This window comes from Mauremys mutica, chromosome 20, assembly GCF_020497125.1.
Source record: "Mauremys mutica isolate MM-2020 ecotype Southern chromosome 20, ASM2049712v1, whole genome shotgun sequence".
Classification (NCBI taxonomy): domain Eukaryota; kingdom Metazoa; phylum Chordata; order Testudines; family Geoemydidae; genus Mauremys; species Mauremys mutica.
The window spans coordinates 5223392-5241325 of NC_059091.1; the positions used below are offsets into that span (position 1 = coordinate 5223392).

Here is a 17934-nt window from a genome sequence, read left to right on the forward strand (position 1 = left end):
CGCCTGCCCCAGCCATGCCCGCGGGGAGCAACGAGCCGGACGGCATCGTCCTGAGCTACCAGGTACCGGGCCCGGGCCGCCGCCGCGGGGATGGGCGGGGCAGGGGGGGGGGATGCTCGGTCCCCAGCCCGGCGCCAGGGGCTGAGCCCAGCTCGCGAGCCGAGCCGGGGAGCTGCGGCGGCGGCTGCTCACTGCGGCAGAGCCATTTCCTAGCGCTGGATGGAGTGTGTGTGGGGGGGTCTGACTCCGGAGTGAGGGGCTTGCGGGGCGGGGGGGTCTGACTCCGGAGTGAGGGGCATGCGGGGGGGGGTGTCTGACTCCGGAGTGAGGGGCTTGCGGGGCGGGGGGGGTGTCTGACTCCGGAGTGGGGGGCTTGCGGGGCGGGTGGAGTCCGAAATGGGTGGCTTGTAGGGGGGGGGTCTGACTCCGGAGTGGGGGGGTTTGCGTTGGGGGGGGTCTGACTCCGGAGTGGGTGGCTTGCAGGAGGAGCGGGGGCGGGGGCGGGTAAGGGGAGACCCAATCCCCGCCGCTCCCGTCCCGGCACGCACCCCCCCCCCCATTGCAGGGAGCTGTCCAGGTGCGCTCACCTTGCGGGGTGGGGGATATACACAGCTACTGCCCCTGGGGGGGGGGTGTTAAAAGGAGACCAAATTCCCCCCTCCCTTTTCTGCCACCCCCCTCTGCAGACAGCTGTCCAGATGCACTTATCTTGGGGGGCGGGGGGGGGGGTTACATAGCTTGAAATGGATTCCACTATAGACAGGGTTTACAGTTTGATTCAATGGCTCTCATCAGCACCCCCATTATACACACTGTTCCAGCCCCCCCCCCACCCCTCCTCGCCTCTCCCTGCCTGCAGGGAGCTATCCAGATGCGCTCACCTTGGAGGAAGGGGATAGACACAGTTACTCAACCTGGGAAATAAGGGGAGACCAAATCCCTCCCTCCCCTCCCTGCCCCCATCTGCAGGGAGCTGTCCACAAATCCTCCCCCCACTCCCTGCCCACAGCCCACCCCTTCCCTACTGCACAGAGCTCTCCAGATACTCTCACCTTGGGGGGTGGGGGTGGGTGGAGGATAAGCAGCTACTGCTCCTGGTTGAAAAGGGAGACTCATTCCCCCCTTTCCCGTTGCAGAGAGCTGTCCCGATGCAAACATTGGGGGTGGGAATTGCATAGCTACTGCCCCCGGGAGTAAAGGGAGACCCAATCCCACCCCTCCTCTTCCTCCTGTCCCCATGCAGAGAGCGGTCCAGATGCCCTCACCTTGGGGGGGGGTTACTGCCCCTCAGAGGTAAGGTAGGGTGACCAGATGTCCCGATTTAATAGGGACAGTCCCGATTTTTGGGTCTTTTTCTTATATAGGCTCCTATTACCCCCCAACCCCTGTCCCGATTTTTCACATTTGCTGTCTGGTCACCCTAAGGTAAGGGGAGAGCAGTTCCCCCTCTCCCCTTCAGAGAGCTGAGAACTGTTCAAACTCACTTACCTCTGGGAGTGGGGGCAATGCACAGACAATGCCCCAGGGGAATCCGAGGGGCCATGTCCTACCCCCAGCATAGACCCATCTGGACACACAGACCTTTGGGGTGAGGGAAAACAGCCACGGCCACTGAGATATAAGAACCCATTTATTCCCCCCCTCACTCCTTTGAGGCAGCCGAGTGGAATCCAAACACTCACCAGTTGGCACCTGGCTTCCTTTTGTAACTAAACAGGTGGCTTTATGTGCAGCCGCTGAGTTTTTGGGAGCCATTCGGGTCAATGCCGAATGAGCTTCCACAATACAAAGAGGCAGTCTGGTATGGACAACAGGCCGAAGGATTGCAAGCTGCGGGCTCAGTGTCAGCTGGGAGTGGTGTGTGGGGGCAGAGGACTCAGACTCCCTGAAATTGCAGTTTACTATAACAATTGAAAGATCACTGCTGTCTTATTTCTCTCTTGCACAATGTGTGTGTGCGTGCACATGCGTGAGGGAGGATGGAGGAAGAGAGAATGGGAGACGTAGATTTGCAATAAGCTTCTTTTCCCCCCTGTATCTTAACAATATTATAGGTGGGATTTTCAAAGCAGTTTAGGGGAGTTTGGCACCTAATTCCCACCAGATTTTTCTGTTAGTTATCAGGTTTTTAGTGATGTATATTGAAGGGGTGGGAACATGGTGGCTGTTGGTTTTATAATAACGACTCGATATCATTGTGATGTTTTGTGTTACCGTAGCACCCAAAGGCCCCAGATCACTAGGCGACGTACCAATGCATAGTAAGAAGCAGATCCTTCCCCGTAGAACTTGCAGCCTGAATAGACAAACAGTGAGAGGGGAAACAGAAACACGAATAGGTGAACTAATCTGGTCAAGGTCACACAGTGGCTGAGCCAGCAAATACAAGCTAGTTCTTCTGAGCCCCGGTGTTGTTGCTTAGTCCTGCGACTGTGCCGACACCATAATTCACCATGTCCCGCCCAGGGTAAAACAGGGAAGATTCAGGAAAGTAGGAAAAACTTCCTAACTGTAAGGATAGTGTAGGGGTGGAACAGGTTCTCGAGGGAGGTTGTGGAATCCCTATCACTGGAGCTTTTTAAGGACCGGTGGACAAACACCTGTCAAGGATGGTCCAGGTATATCGGTCCTTCCTCAGCATGGGGAATGGATGCGATGACCTGCTGAGGTCTCTTCCAGCACTTCGTATCTATGATTCTATCCCTCCCAATGTAAAATAAAGTGACAATTTTTAATGTGCAAGCCGCTGTGTTTGTGGGCCTCTGGTCACCTTAACACACATCAGCCGAAGTCCTGACGTACCACTGCAAAGGCGATAAAGGCAGATAAAAATTCCAGAGCAGGCGCAGACGGGAAAACCTCGAACAAACCATACCGTCCTACAAATGCAAAAACGAAAGAGGTAACCAAATGGCCGCTTGCCTCACCCTTAAAAGGCGGAGAAGCATCCTTCAGCTTGCAGTATTTTGGACTTCAGCATGGACTGTTCATCCATTGCGTTTGCTTGGGTTACACACAATAACTGATGTTTACCCCTGTACACAGTAACAAGGAGGCTGTTTTCCTTTTCCCTTCCCCAAGCTAAGGATTTAGCCCTGGTTATAGTAGTTTCAGTTACAATTGTCGTGTTTGCCTTCCCCCATTACAAATTATCTGTGAATCAGCTACATTTTTCACATCTTGTGAATGGTTTCCCCCCAGCTCTCCATGAGTATCAGAAAAGTAACCTACGGCCATTTGGTAGGCCAGGCACGCGGTACCGAGGACAGGATTGGAGGGTGGGACAGGGACTGGTTTTAAGCTACTTTTGCACTCCCCAATCCTGGGGTCTGCCTGGCCCAAGCGTCCCTTCCAGTAGCTGTGGACCATGGGGTGCAGAGATCATTATTAGCCATGTTTATTACAGTATCACCTAGGGCAGTGGTTCCCAACCCTTTTTTGTCTGGCGGGTGCCAGATGACGAGCCATGGAGGACCGTGGCAGTGGACGAGCATCCGCCAAAATGCCGCCGACAAGTGGTGTCATCCAGAGGCGTCGCCACCGATTTTCAGCGGCATTTCGGCGGATGCTTGTCCGCCGGCCAGTACGCGGGTGCACTTAGATGCCCCAGCGGGCACCATGGCGCCCGCAGGCACCGCGTTGGGGACCCCGACCTAGGGGCTGTCTGAAAACAGGGGCTCCATTGTGTTAGGCACTGTACTAACCCACAGTATCAGAGGGGTAGCCGTGTTAGTCTGGTTCTGTAGAAGCAGCAAAGAATCCTGTGGCACCTTATAGACTAACAGACGTTTTGCAGCATGAGCTTTCGTGGGTGAATACCCACTTCTTCGGATGCAAGTGGTGGAAATTTCCTGGGGCAGGTATATATAAGCAAGCAAGAAGCAAGCTAGAGATAACGAGGTTAGATCAATCAGGGTGGATGAGGCCTGATTGATCTAACCTCGTTATCTCTAGCTTGTTTCTTGCTTGCTTATATATACCTGCCCCAGGAAATTTCCACCACTTGCATCCGAAGAAGTGGGTATTCACCCATGAAAGCTCATGCTGCAAAATGTCTGTTAGTCTATAAAGTGCCACAGGATTCTTTGCTGCTAACCCACAGTAGTAGACAATCCCTGCCCCAAAGAGCCCCTCTGCCCATGCCCCCTTTCCTCCGGGAATGTCTCATGAACTGGGATGAAGAGGCTGCTGAGCGTGCTAAGTTGGTTCTGTACCACCTGGAGATATTTGCCTATGCAAGGAGATATTTGCCTATGCAAGGAGAGCCAAATCTTTGCCTCTGCTTTGTGCTGAAGCGCCAAACACGGCCCTTAATTTCATCAACTCTCATTAAAGCGGGGAAGTGGTCCAGGGGTTAGCAGAATAAAACAGGTAGCAGATAGATTAGCAAGGGAGGACATCTATGGTGAGTGAAAACAATCAAATAAAGAAATAAATAAAGCAGGAATAAGGAAATGACACTCAGTTCCAACATGTTTGTCTTTTTTTTTTGGTTGATTGTAACCCCAATTTCCAACATCTCTCCATACCCCTTGATCTCATCAACGGCTGAATTCATTGTTATCAATAGTGGGCTATGTATTGTGATAGACCCAGGCCAGTTGGGAACAGCAGAGTAGTAGAAGGGAGATCTACTGGCCACTGGCTAAGCAGTTTTCTGTTCCCTGAGTGACCAGAGCAGGGGCTGCTCCAGGCTGATGAGAACACCTGACTCCAATTAACCTGCGAAGAGTCTGGTGAGGCCGTTAAACACCTGACTCTAATTAAGGCCCCTCTGATGCTATAAAAGGGCTCACTCCAGTCAGGCTAAAGGGGGAGCTGGGGAACCAGAGGAGAGGAAGTGTGAGAGGAACTGGGAGCAAGAGGTGTGCAAGAAGTTGAGAGTGAGTAGGCATCCTGCTGGAGGACTGAGAAGTACAAGTGTTATCAGACATCAGGAGGAAGGTCCGGTGGTGAGGATAAAGGTGTTGGGAGGAGGCCTTGAAATAGCCCAGGGAGTTGTTGCTGTTGCACAACTGTACCGGGAGGCACTCTAGACAGCTGCAGTCCACAGGGCCCCAGGCTGGAACCCGGAGTAGAGGGTGGGCCTGGGTTCCCCCCAAACCTCCCAACTCCTGATCAGACACAGGAGGAGTTGACCTGGACTATGGGTTCCACCAGAGGGGAAGATCTCTGAGGTCAGCAAATCTGCCAAGAAGCGCAGGGCCCACCAAGGTAGAGGAGGAACTTTGTCACACAGGACAGAAAGTTGAAACCTTGAAAATTTTTGCAGACTGAAAATCTGGAGCAGAAACCGAGTGAAGGACCCCGCTCCAGGGCCCCTGAAAAATTCTCGTGGGGGCCCCTGTGGGGCCTGGGGCTGGGGCAAATTGCCCCACTTCCCCCCCCCCAGGCGGTCCTGCTGGCATCCATCCATCCTTGCTATACACCCTCAGTACCAGGTGTACCATGACTCAGGTATTCAAGGCCTCTAGCCCCTGGTAGATTCAAAATAAGCCCTCTGCCATTGTTGCCATTACACCAGTGCAAACGCCTAACACAAAGGCATTGCACCAGTACAAATGGGTCTGAAACTTACCCCAGTAAGTTTCACTGGGGAAAACACTGATTTACACAGTTGCTGTGTATCTGTTATTATTTGTATTACTGTGGCGCCTGGGAGTTGGAGTCATGGACCAGGACCCCCTCGTGCTTGGCGCTGTACAAAGACAGAACAAAAGACATTCCCTGCCCAAAGAGCTTACAGTGTAGATATGAGCGAAGAGATCAACAGATGGATACAGACAGAGGAGTACAAGGAAACAATAAGACAATATTGGTCAGCATATGATAGGCCGTGGTCACATCATACCGGAGCCTTATCTCCCAGGGTGAGTTCTACTAGTGTAGCTACACCAGAGCATGCAAGCAAGGAACCAAACACAAAACCACAATACAGACAGGGCTTCAGTTAGTGCAGCCTGAAGGCTTGCACAAAGCAGCCAGCCAGAGCTGAATAATTGGGACCCAGGAGTCCTGACTCCCAATCCTCTTCTCTAACTTTGGGGCATTCTTGAGAAATGCTAACTAAAGGTTGCAGATTATACACGGGAGAAAGAGGCGAATACATTAGCTCCCAGACCCGAATCAGCTCCTTCTGAGTCTTAGTACCTCTGAGGGCCATGATTAAGTAGGTGGTGAAACACTAATTGGGCATTTAACTGGGCTGTGGATAACTGAGTGATTCCCCAGGAATACACTGGATCACCATATGCGAATACTGTACATGTTCGCCCAGATTTTTCCTGCATCCTGCCCCACCTGTGTCATCTGCGCCTTTGCATTCAGTGAGCAGGCACAGCAGATCCAACCTACCATCAGTACTGAATGCAGAAATGGATCACATGCATATTTGGTTTTTGCATCGAATTTGCATCGAATCTGAGATGTAAATCCTAAGCAGTGGCATTAAAAAGAAAGTGGTGCCGTGATTTTATCACATTGCATGTAAGAAAACAAAATCTAATTAGCAGCTGCTTCTGGCAGCATCAACAGCAGTGACATGATAGATTGCAACACCCATGGGACAGGGACTGTCTTTTTGCTCTGTCTTTGTACAGCACCTGGCGCAATGGCATCCTGGTCCGTGGTGGGGGCTCATAGGCACTATTGGAATACACATAATCAGTAATAAAAATAATGACACAGGGACCATTGTATTGTGCAACCATATAGGAAGACAATGGGTGAAAATGAGGATTGGTTGAAATGTTTCCAATGAAACTGTTTTTTGGTGGAAAATTGGGTTTTCGACAAAACAATTTTTCAAGATTTGTTTTTTCTGCAGAAAAAAATGGACTTTTAATTGAAAAACTGAACATCCGAACCCCACAAAATTTCAATTTGGAAATGCCATCATGGTGCCACATGGGAACTGTAGTCTGGATGACTCATGCCCTCATTCTCCACTATTGGCCAGGGCCCCCTGAGGAGACTACATTTCCCATAAAGAGACTGAGTTTAGAGGTCATGTGATGGGAGCATGTGACTCAGAACTAGGCATGCTGGGAGATATAAAGGGCAGCCTGAGCTCAGTTGGAGGGTGAGGTCTGTAGGGAGTGGGTTGGTTCCTGTAGGAGGTAGAACCTGGTTTATCTTGAACTCCTTTGGTTTGGAGAAATGAAACTCACCCCTGAAGGAAAGGGTCTGAAAGCCTGCTTCTGTTGGGAATATTACTTGATGCACTGGCTGGTGGGTTGGCTCAGGGGCTTATCGATGGTGCCTCGACTGCAGGTACAGTTTTAGAAAATGGAAAGGGTCTGTATCCAGCCAAGAAGGGGGTGTTGGCACTAGCAGCTGCTTTGAAATGAGTTGGATTCTTGTTATTCTGTATAAATGTTGAGGGTTTTTTTTTTCTGAGACAAGGTCTCTCTTTTCTCAATATTGGCTGTACCAAAACTTGAGTTAATATCTCTCCTATTAGGAGTTATTTATATTACTTTATTTCCCCCAATTAGGATTGGGGCTCCATTGTGCCAGGCCCTGTACAAACATATAATAAGAGGCAGTCCTTTGCCTGAATTCTTTTCTACACAGCTTCTTATACGACCACTGCAGTATCTAAGCACCCACCATTAGTACATTGAGTGGTGTGGTCTAGTGGCTGAAGACATAGATCTTAGGAGCCCTGGGTTCTGTTCCTGGCTCTACTGCCGGGTGAGTCACTTCCCCGTCCCGTGCCTGAGTTTCCCCATGTGTAAAATGAGTGTAATGACGCTGACCTTTGTAAAGCGCTTTCAGTACTACTGATAATGGGAAACTGAGGCACAGAGAAGTAAAGTGACTTGCCCACAGTAGTGCAGCGGCAGAGCCAGGAAAGAAGTTAGGTATCTTGAGCTCCTCATCTGTCGCTGTAATCCTTAACATTCTGCTGCTTCCTCAAGGTTTTTGAAAGCTTCCAGTAACACAGAAGATGGCCTGTGGGAATAGACAGTTGGAACACAGTCAGTTTAGTTTATCGTTCCCATGTGAATTACTGAGTGGGGCAGAATAGCCTATGTTCTTACATTATAAATTGTTGGGAGCAGGACACTTTGCTGTGTCTGTATAGTGCCTAGCTGATCAGGATGGGGGACCCACCCCAGAGCATGACCATAATATCCTTATTCAGTAACAATATTTCTAGTCCAACCCACTGCTCAAAGCAGGACCAATCCCCAACTAAATCATCCCAGCCAGGGCTTTGTCAAGCCTGACCTTAAAAACCTCAAAGGAAGGAGATTCCACCACCTCCCTAGGGAACCCAGTCCAGTGCTTCACCACCCTCCTAGTGAAATAATGTTTCCTAATATCCAACCTAGACCTGCCCCACTGCAAGACCATTGCTGCTTGTTCTGTCGTCTGGTACCACTGAAAACAGTTTAGATCCATCCTCTTTGGAAGCCCCTTTCAGGTAGTTGACAGCAGCTATCAAATCCCCCCCTCATTCTTCTCTTCTTCAGACTCAATATTCAGACGTCACATCACGGTTGATGTTGGGAGAGATTTCTGGGTAAACTCTTCCCTTATTTGATCCTGCTCTTTTTTCCTTTTTCCTGAAAGCTTTTGATGTTGTGTAAGCGAGAGAAGTGGTTCCATCCCCCACAGATGGCCAAGCTGGAATATCAATTACTTCTTCTCTAATGGTTGCTTTGCTTTCTTCTCCGCCTGTTGATTGCCGAAGTTATCCCTGTGAAGAAGCAAGTCAGGCTGTTGTTCAAGTCAGTTTCACGTGTCCACATGGGTATATTGTTTAATTTAAGGTTATACGTTATGTTGTCCATTCTGTTAGAAAAGACCGAGTAGATCTGCTAGCGTAACTGGCCTCCTGGGCAAAAGGAGATGTTTGATGAAGAAAAGCTGTGCATACCAGCCGGCAGTTCAGGCAACTCTGGCCTTGCAAGGCAGGTTGGAAAAGGTCATTCCAACAGGGAACAGCAGTCAGCCATTGTGCTCCACTGAGCCTGCCGCAGCATGGCAACTGGACTGTGCAATAAGGATATCCAAAGATGATAGCAGTTTTATAGTAGACAGACAAGCTATGCTGCAGCAGTGAGCATCCAAAGGCGCTGCAACATGGTGCCTGGGAGAGCAGCCTCATTTTTAATTTGATTAGCCGTAACGGTTGAGGCTCAGCATTTTTCTGCATCTAGTGCACGGTGTTGCAAATGACTGGCTAGAATGGGCAATGTTTTCAAAACAGAGTGTCTGAAATTAGGCTCCTAAATTCGTACGTGGGCACCTAGATAAAAACGGCCAGAGGTGTGGAGCATCGGCAAACTCCATGGACTTCGGCTGGATTTGTGGGTGCCGAGAACTTTTGAAAATCAGGCTGCTTGTATTTAGATGCCCAGCTATGAATTCAGAAGCCTTACTTAGGCACTCCTGGGTGAAAAATTTTGGCTAGCGTCTTATGAAACCAACATAAAGTTGCTCAAAGAGTTAATAGGATCAGCTGCACTCTGGTATTTTCCAAAGGTTTAGGCAAGTTTAATATTCCGTTTTATGGAAACTTCTGCATCAAACGTTTATTTTAGGGAATCAGAAGGATGACAAACTTGTGAAAGCAGCAGGCACAGAGCCAAAAAGCAAGAAAAATCCATTCTGTTTGGATAATAGCAAATTCCCTGGCTGACTGCTATTCAAAGACCGACTTACTTAGCTCTAGGAATCAAGGCTTCGAGTCCTGGACGCCCGCTGAGGGAGTCTGAATTCTCAGCCATACAGCCTGAGAGAGAATTACACAAACTGAAGATATCCAAGGGAGATCAAGGGAAGATGACAAAAACTGTTTGCATCTGTCAGGAAGTGGAGGGAGGATAATAGATTTCTGAATAGGTTGTGTGGTTGCAAAGGTTATAATATTGCAGCTTTATTAGATTGCTAAATTCCTCAATATAATAACCAGTCATAGCCTATTCAAAAGTCTGCTCAGGAGAGAGTGCATCCACTTTTAGGGCTTTGGTTTTTTTTAATGGCCTCTAAGTTTGATGCATGCAGTCACTTAATATTATTTATTGTTTGTATTAGAGTAGCACCTGGAAGCCCTGCGATCAGAATCCCATTATACCAAGCACCAAACATCCACACAGCGAGAGACTGTCCTTTTCCTGCAGAACTTAGACAAGACAGACAAAGGGTGGGAGGGGAAACAGGGGGGTGATCTCTCCAACATCACACAGCAGGTCATCAGCAGAGTTGGGAACAGAGTCCACATCTCCTGGCTCCCAGTCCAGTGCACTGTCCAATGGACCACCTTGACTCTCTAATCCACCCTCCTCCCCCCAGAGTGTGGCAAATTATGGCCATACCCTTCAGTCATGGAAGTGGGCCCTAATCCTGCCATATTCTGTGGTTGCTTCCCTTAACTAATATCACCTCCATCTTAATCTGGACTAAACCAGATACTCAACAAGACACTAGGGTAGCATGGGTGGGACATTGTCAAGGTTAGATGAGGGACAGAGAACTGCATAGTGACAAGTGACAATAGAACATTGTGAAATGCTGAGACAAGAGACCCTTCAAGGTAGATGAAAATATGCCCATTGCTGCCCCCTGGGATTTCTCTTGGAGGCAAGCAGAGTCCCATCTACACCTTCCAGAGTTTGCAATTGAAGCTATGCTACCTTATGTCCAATAGTAGCCAAGGCGGCTGCTAAGTCTTTAAAGAAAACATCAGTGTGGATCTCTGATCCTGGTACGTTGCTAAGAATAAATCACTAGCCAGTGTTTTCTCTGTATCAGACTCCCAGCACTATATACCAAGGTGACTGGGAACCTAGAACTTAGATTTTCAGATCTAAAACCAGATTGACAGTGACCAAGGAATCTAATGTACTTATCTAGCCTCCATTACCTTAGTATCTGAGCATCTCACAATCTTTAATGTATTTATCCTCACACGCTGCTTGCATCCAGTTTCTATTCAGTCCTCTTTTATTAGCTTCCTATTGATAAAGAGGACGATTTATTGAGTTCCTCTCAGATCTGGGAAAGCCTGAGGTCACTCAGGAGAAAGTCCCTGTTTAGCCCAGCTTTATTGTATCTGGAATAATGCATACACATTTCCCTTCATCCGCCAGGATTCTTTCTGAGAATTGCCTATTGTACATCCAGGCACTTTGTGAAAGCAATTGCATTGATTTTTAAAAGCTCCAGCTCATAGGAAAGTATTTATAGTAGGAGAGAGAAATATGTTCCAAACGGCAGCCGTCTTTCATTGCAAATTTTATGCAACTGAGCATCACCACAACCCGATTTTCATTTTAAAGTCAGGATTAAAATCTTACATTAAAATAATTATTTCCAGGTCTTACTAATGATTAAAAGTGATTGGAAAATGTTTCCCCTCCCGCTTCCCTTGAAAATTTTGATTCAAAGCTTAAAAAATGTGTCGTCAGAACTTTTGGCAGAAAATTATGACTTTTTGTTGAAACCAACCCAACCCCCCAAATGTTTCAAAATGGCCATCTGAATGCATCTGAAGAAGTGGGTTTTTTACCCACAAAAGCTTATGCCCAAATAAATCTTTTAGTCTTTAAGGTGCCACCGGACTCCTCGTTGTTTTTGTGGTTACAGACTAACACGGCTATCCCCTGATACTTGTCAAAATGGCCAGTGTCCCAGTGAAAAACTGATTTTTTTTGAGGAAAGCAGACACTTTATGCAAAACTGTTTGTTTAGTTGAAAACCCAATTTCCCATCAAAAAAAGTCGATGTAAAATTTTCAACCAGCCCTAGTAATCTCGCCTTAATTTATTGTTAAATTATTTTAACCATCTTATTGCAATTGTTCAGTATTTATGATGCTAGAACTTTTTGCCCGGCTTGAATAATGAGTGTAAACTGGCCTGTTTCCCTTTCTGTTTATAAGAGAGCTGATCCAATATCAGAATTTCTGTCTCGTGGGAAATTCTGGTACTTCAAAATTTGTTTTCATCCCAAACCAGGGCAAAAAGTCATAATAATAAAGCTATTGCATGAAAAACTCTATTTAGGTGCCTAGATGGGATTTGTGTTCTTTGGGAAATCTAGCTCCAATTGTGGGGCCCTACTTGATTACATTTAGGCTCCTAAATTTGAAAAAGTTGGTGTGGTATATTTGAAAACTGTGCTGGAATTGTAGGCTGTCACTTTACTGTGTAAGGGCTTTCCTGATCCTGCTTGCATGGTGAGGGGCTCTGCAGGGAAGCAAGCATGCGTTAGTCAGTTCTGCAGACTCTAGCTAGAGAAAGGTGTGCTGAGTTGTGTCTCTCTCTTGTGGGCAGCAGCCTGCCTGGTCTATGTTTGTGGGTTCTTGTGTGTTATCAGTCTGAATTCTAAGGAAGAAAGTCGTGTTTATATTGTAACCTTCCAACGAGAGTATTTCATATTTTTATCTAACTTCTTTGCGTGTATGCCGTGAAACATAACAGTTGACCATAATACTTTCTCTCTCTTTATTGCTTCTTGCAGATTGCCTCCTCCATTTCGTCTGTTGTTTGCTTTTGAGGTTTTACTGTTAAATAATAAAAAGGCAGCCGGGTTCTGAGACTGAATCGTGACCTGATTTTAATTGATTAGACCTTGGTGTCGTTTTCATGTACCAGGTCATTTTACACCAAGTGTCACATTTCCTTTAAAGCTGGGCAGTTAATCTTGGTCCTGAGTAGGATTAAGCCAGCCTATTACAAGAAGTGAATTTGCAGCATATAACTAATTAGCCATGCTTTAAAAAAAAAAAGTAATTTATCACTTGTGAGAGACAGGTGATGAGCACAGTATAAATAAGTGATTGGATTATCCCTATATATGCCAGGTTCATATTCCACTGGGGTTCTGTGGAAGTTATTGCATCACCAGCACAGTGCATGCTGGGAAATTCAATGAAGTAGGAACCATCATTCTGACTTCAGGAAATCTGAAAAGAAAGGATGGATTTGAAATAGAGATGGGTGAAACTCAGAATTTCTGTTCCATTGGGAAATTCTGACATTTAGAAATTTTCTTTTTTGTCCTGAATCAAAAAAATTGAAATTTCAAATTTTCCCTTTGAAATGAAAATTTAGAAAAATGTCATTTTGGAAGTATTGAAACAACCTTCTTGGAACATTTCATTTAGATAAAGGGTGAAGTGTTTCATTTGGACTTTATCAATTCAGTCTCATATCATATACAATAAATGAAATATTATACGTAATACGATGCACAAAATGAAATACTTTGACTGTATGTGACAGAATGGTCGCTGTAGTACCCTAGTCACTTAGGTAGTTGCTAACAGAGATGATTGCAGACAATTAACCTGTTATGTGGAGATTGTTGATTCTTGGGGGGCAATGATTGGGCTCATGGGTGATTAGCTCAGTAAGGGAAGCTATATAATCGGCAGGAACAGGAAGTAAGGAGGGAGAGCAGAGAGAGCTAGATGTGGTAGAGAAAGTTGGGTGGAAGGCTTCTCTTGACACATGCCTGTACTGTGTTCTGCGATGCTGAGACTCTAAAGATTAAAAATCCACATGGGGAAAAGAAATGGACTGCGTCTGTTGTGAGTGAGACAACCCAGAGGGGCCAGGCAGCCAGGCACACTGGTTAGTGGAGACACTGTATCAAAATGACCCACTTCAACCTTATTGAAACGGAACGGTTTGAGCATTTTTGGTTGAAAATGTTGACGAAATCGAGATGTTCATGCAAAACATTTTGATTTTTGTCAGATCAGCACTTTCCGACAGAAAACTGTTCTATCAGAATTTTTTTTGACCACCTCTAGCTTTAAATGTATCTGTGCTGAGTGTGTCTCTTACCCTTGGTATGCTGGGGCCTTTAACACTTATTCCTAAACTTTCTGCTATGTGCAGTAGCGGATAGTGCCATTTATGGCTTCCTGGTTTTTAGAACAGATCTGTGCCTCCAGGATAATTAGAGCAGCCTGGGGGTTGCTCTAATCTATACCAGTTCAGGATGGGTAGAGTGCTATATGCTCTGGCCACGCCCCCAACATCTTCCTCCCTGCATGCTACGCAAGTTCTTTGGTAGGTCCACAAGTTTGCGGCTTTATTTTTCAGTCTTACGTTTGATTGAAAACTTTCAGTGAAGACTAGCCCTTAGCCCAGATGCCTTTCTACAGGCTGACCCTACGCAAAAGCTCATGTCATGGGAACCAAGTTCAAGAAGCCTATTTATCAAAGAGCTTTTAAACTAAATGGCAAGAAAAACTCCCTTGAATTTTGTAGTGGTGATGGCCCTGCTTGCGCTGAAGGATATAGCATCCATGTAAATGCCAGCTGGGACGGGCCCATTCCACAGATCACTCTGATTCAGGTGCAATATCTTTTAAAAACCGTATAGAACCTTTCTGCCTGTGATGCGTATTTTCAGAAGCCAGTAGAATCAACTCCCACTTGCTGTTTGCTATGTGCCACGCTGTCCCATTTGTCATCAGAGCTGAGAGTCATATGCGTCTTAGGAGTTACCAGGTGGACTAACTAGAGTAGTATTTAAGTGACCATTGTCTCCCCCCACCCTTGGCTCAAAGACTAGGATTGAAGTATTTCAGGCTAATCAAGTTTTAAGTTGGCTTTTTACTTTTTTAATCAAACGCTGTTGCTGTAAAGTTTCTCTCTATCTCTGTGGCTCGAATGGCGCATGTGGCAAACTAGGGGCTGAATTCAGCGCTATCTGTGGTGCATTTGGTCCTAGGTCTGATCTGGACACTGGATTAAATAAGAAAGGTATTGACTAACTTCGCAGCCTGGTGGCCGACTTGAAAACCACCATGACATCGGAGAAACTGCAGGTAATAGATGCTTGGGCTGCTGCTAAAAAGAATGGGGATTTTAAAAAGAATAATGATAATAATAAAATATAAAAAAACAGTGGCAAACCTCATTATCACTTTCGGAAGTGAAATGCGCTAGGCTCTCAGCAGGAGCGGGGAAGAAAGAGAGAGGTGTTGCATTGGAAGCAAAATGTCTGAGAACATTTCAAAGGGATATAGACAGGAGTGGGTGTTAGGAGAATAGAAAAACGAAAGGGTGCTGCAGTTTAGTACAGCAAAGGGGATGTTGAAGGAATAAGGACCAGTGAAAGTATGCACTTAGTTTGTGCGGCTAGAATCCTGAATATGAATATCCTGAATAGAGGATGTACTAGACAGATGTGTGTCTGACAGCTGCTAGAAAGCAGAGGCTCGCTGAGAGTAATAAAGGGGGTACATTTATATGCGGGTTCTGACATTTCCAGGTCCCAGTCTCTGATTCAGGTCAGAGTTATGCACCTTCATAACTCTAATATGATAGGATTCAGTGTCCACAAACTTCTGTTGCAGTTGAGAGGCTTTGCCACCTAGAAAAGGTGTAGCGTCCTGACCAAACTTCCCCCTTTAGGGCATGCTTAGTAGGAGACTATGGAAAGAACTGTGTAGGTTTCCTGCCATTCCCTGGGATTTCTCCAGGGGAGCAGGTGATTAGGCCCTTTGTTACTGCTGGAGAAATGTTACATGTGCCTCAGCTTTCCTCTGCTGCCCTATGGGAACTCAGAACTCCTGTTCTCGCTTCTGTAACGGGCGGGGGCTACAAAAACACGTCCCTGCTTATGACGGTTATTCCTGCGCTGTGGGTAACTTTCTCCCCTCCAGCTATGACTCTACCCTTCAAGATTGTCCTTGACTGATCAGGAATATTGGCTATTGTATTTCGGCAATAGCCACCTGTTAGGGCTGGTAACTTCTCCAAATGGGATTTACCTCCCAGTGGTTTGAGCTCTTAGAATTTTTCTCTTTATAGGAATTTAGACCCAGACCCTAAAAGGTATTTAGGCTCCTAACTACCATAGAAATCAGTTACAGATCTGGGCTGAAGTGCTGGTGAAAGGAGCCAGGAGTGACAGCCCTGCCGGATGAAATGTCTCTGCTTATCCAACTGGGTGCTTATATTCTCCCAGTCACAAGGGCTTTTCAGGGCTCGGGCCCCTCTCAGGAGTCTAATCTGTGCCCTTTTGAATCAGCTGAGAAGCTCCCATTTACTTCAGTGGTGCAGTAGGATCAGACCCTAAAAGGAGCGGGGAGGAGATAGAGCCGGGGGCCATCTGATGGAGCTGGTTGGGTTGCAGAGGGAGCAGAAGATGAGCCATGTTATGCGGTGGGGATGCACAGCAGCTGGTCTCCCTCTTACTCAAGTCTGGGCCTTAATGGTAGAATCTGGCCCAAAGTTTGGAACAGGATCAGGTTGTTTATACTGCAGCCATCCCCGGGGTATAAGCATTAGTGGGCCTCAAAATGACAGCTCCTGACTCGCTTCGTGCCAAGCTCCAGTCTGGGTTTCCCGTTTGTTCTGTTCCTCAGGTACTAGATTTTTAAAACAATAATCGCAGAGACCTAGTGCCTGATCTGCGGTGTCGGAGAAATCCAGGCAGCGCCTTGTGAACAGACTCTGCCGTTATTGCTGGTGGGAAGTTCTCACTGCGTCTCGAAGAATCCCTGGAGAGTTTATATTTTTATCACTGTTCCGTTTTCTCAGCTACGACTCATCAGTCGGTAGGGTGGAAAAGAAATGACAAAACTGCAGCCAAAGCGCTTATGCTCTGCGACTTTCTGTCTCTCTCTCTGAACTGTTGCAGAATTTAAACTCAAGCTGATCTTTTTCGTTATTTAGCCCAGGTCCAAGCTACAAAAGCTTTGTTGGTATAGCATACCAGCAAAGCCTGCTAGTGCAGACCTAGCTTAACTCTCCTCTGCCGTGATACCCACAAAAACACCGGACAATTGTTAGACTGGTGGTGTGCTGACAGCACTGCCTATCATGCTGACCAATAGTGTCTCATTGTTTCCTTGTTCTCTCCCATCTGTCTGTATCCAACGATCGATCCAGCGGGGGTTGATTTATCGCGTCTAAACTATAAATCGACTGCTGAGCGCTCTCCCATCGACTCCGGTACTCCACCAGGGTGAGAGGTGCAGGTGGAGCTGATGGGAGATCATCAGCCTTCGACTTACCACAGTGAAGACACCGCGGTAAGTAGATCTAAGTACGTTGACTTCAGCCACGTTATTCACGTAGCTGAAGTTGCGTAACTTAGATCGATCTCCCCCCACTAGTGTAGACCAGGCCTTAGATTGTAAGCTGTTTGAGACAGGGACCATGTTTTTGTTTGGTGTTCGTACAGGACCAAGCACAGTGGGGGTCCTGGTTCATGACTGGGACTCATAGGTGCTACAGTAATACAGATATTAAACAATAATAATTCTGGCAAAACATTATTTTGCTTGTGTAGTTTGTACTGGGTCCCTGAACAAAATAGGCTATATGGACCAAAGCACTTTTATGCTGGTATAACTGTGTCTACAGTAGAGCTTTTGCTGGTATAGAAATGTGGCAAACCCCCTCCCCATCCCCCCCGAACCAAAAAGCCTACCTATCCACAAATCACACCCCTGTAGACATTACTTTACCAGCAAAAATTTCTAGTGTAGATCTGGCTTTAGATTCACACCCACTTACCAATGTTTTATACATCACCTCTGAATTTCACACATTTAGTCTACCTCAGTGTAAGGGGGTCCAAACTGATCTAAGTTACACATGGAAGGGGTTGGAAAAAGGTGCGAATTATATCCAGTTAGATTCCCTTTGATTCACCTCTGAGTTGGCCCCAAGTCAATATTTGCCAACAGCTACCACACTGTAGTATCCTACATTACCACCGTTTCCTCTTAGAACTAAGAAAGTAAATACATATATTGACCCTGTGGTGTCAGGTGGCAAATATTGATTTTTAAATGGCAACCACTGTTGTTTTAACTCCCAGAAATAGTGATTTTTTTTCCATTAGCAAATATAGGGCAAAGGGTTCGCCGAAGCCACGTGATGCAGCGTTAATGCAGACTATTTTAGCAGCTTTAGTGGCTGTTGCACTGTATCTGCTTCGTTAGTTAAA

General features: G+C 46.6%; 1 protein-coding gene across 6 annotated transcripts in view; it reads left to right on the plus strand.

Moving 5' to 3' along the window:
• SLC4A8 (solute carrier family 4 member 8) overlaps nt 1–17934 on the plus strand; it is a 58095-nt gene continuing 40161 nt past the window's right edge. For 2 of the 6 annotated variants that reach the window (XM_044995312.1, XM_044995311.1), the window contains exon 1: nt 7125–7272. In XM_044995312.1, coding sequence (XP_044851247.1) covers nt 7159–7272 — 114 coding nt within the window. In that variant the 5' untranslated portion in view covers nt 7125–7158. Of the gene's footprint in view, nt 63–7124; nt 7273–14402; nt 14798–17934 lie in introns of those variants that run through there. The other 4 variants (XM_044995316.1, XM_044995314.1, XM_044995313.1 and 1 more) reach the window with 4 other exon arrangements.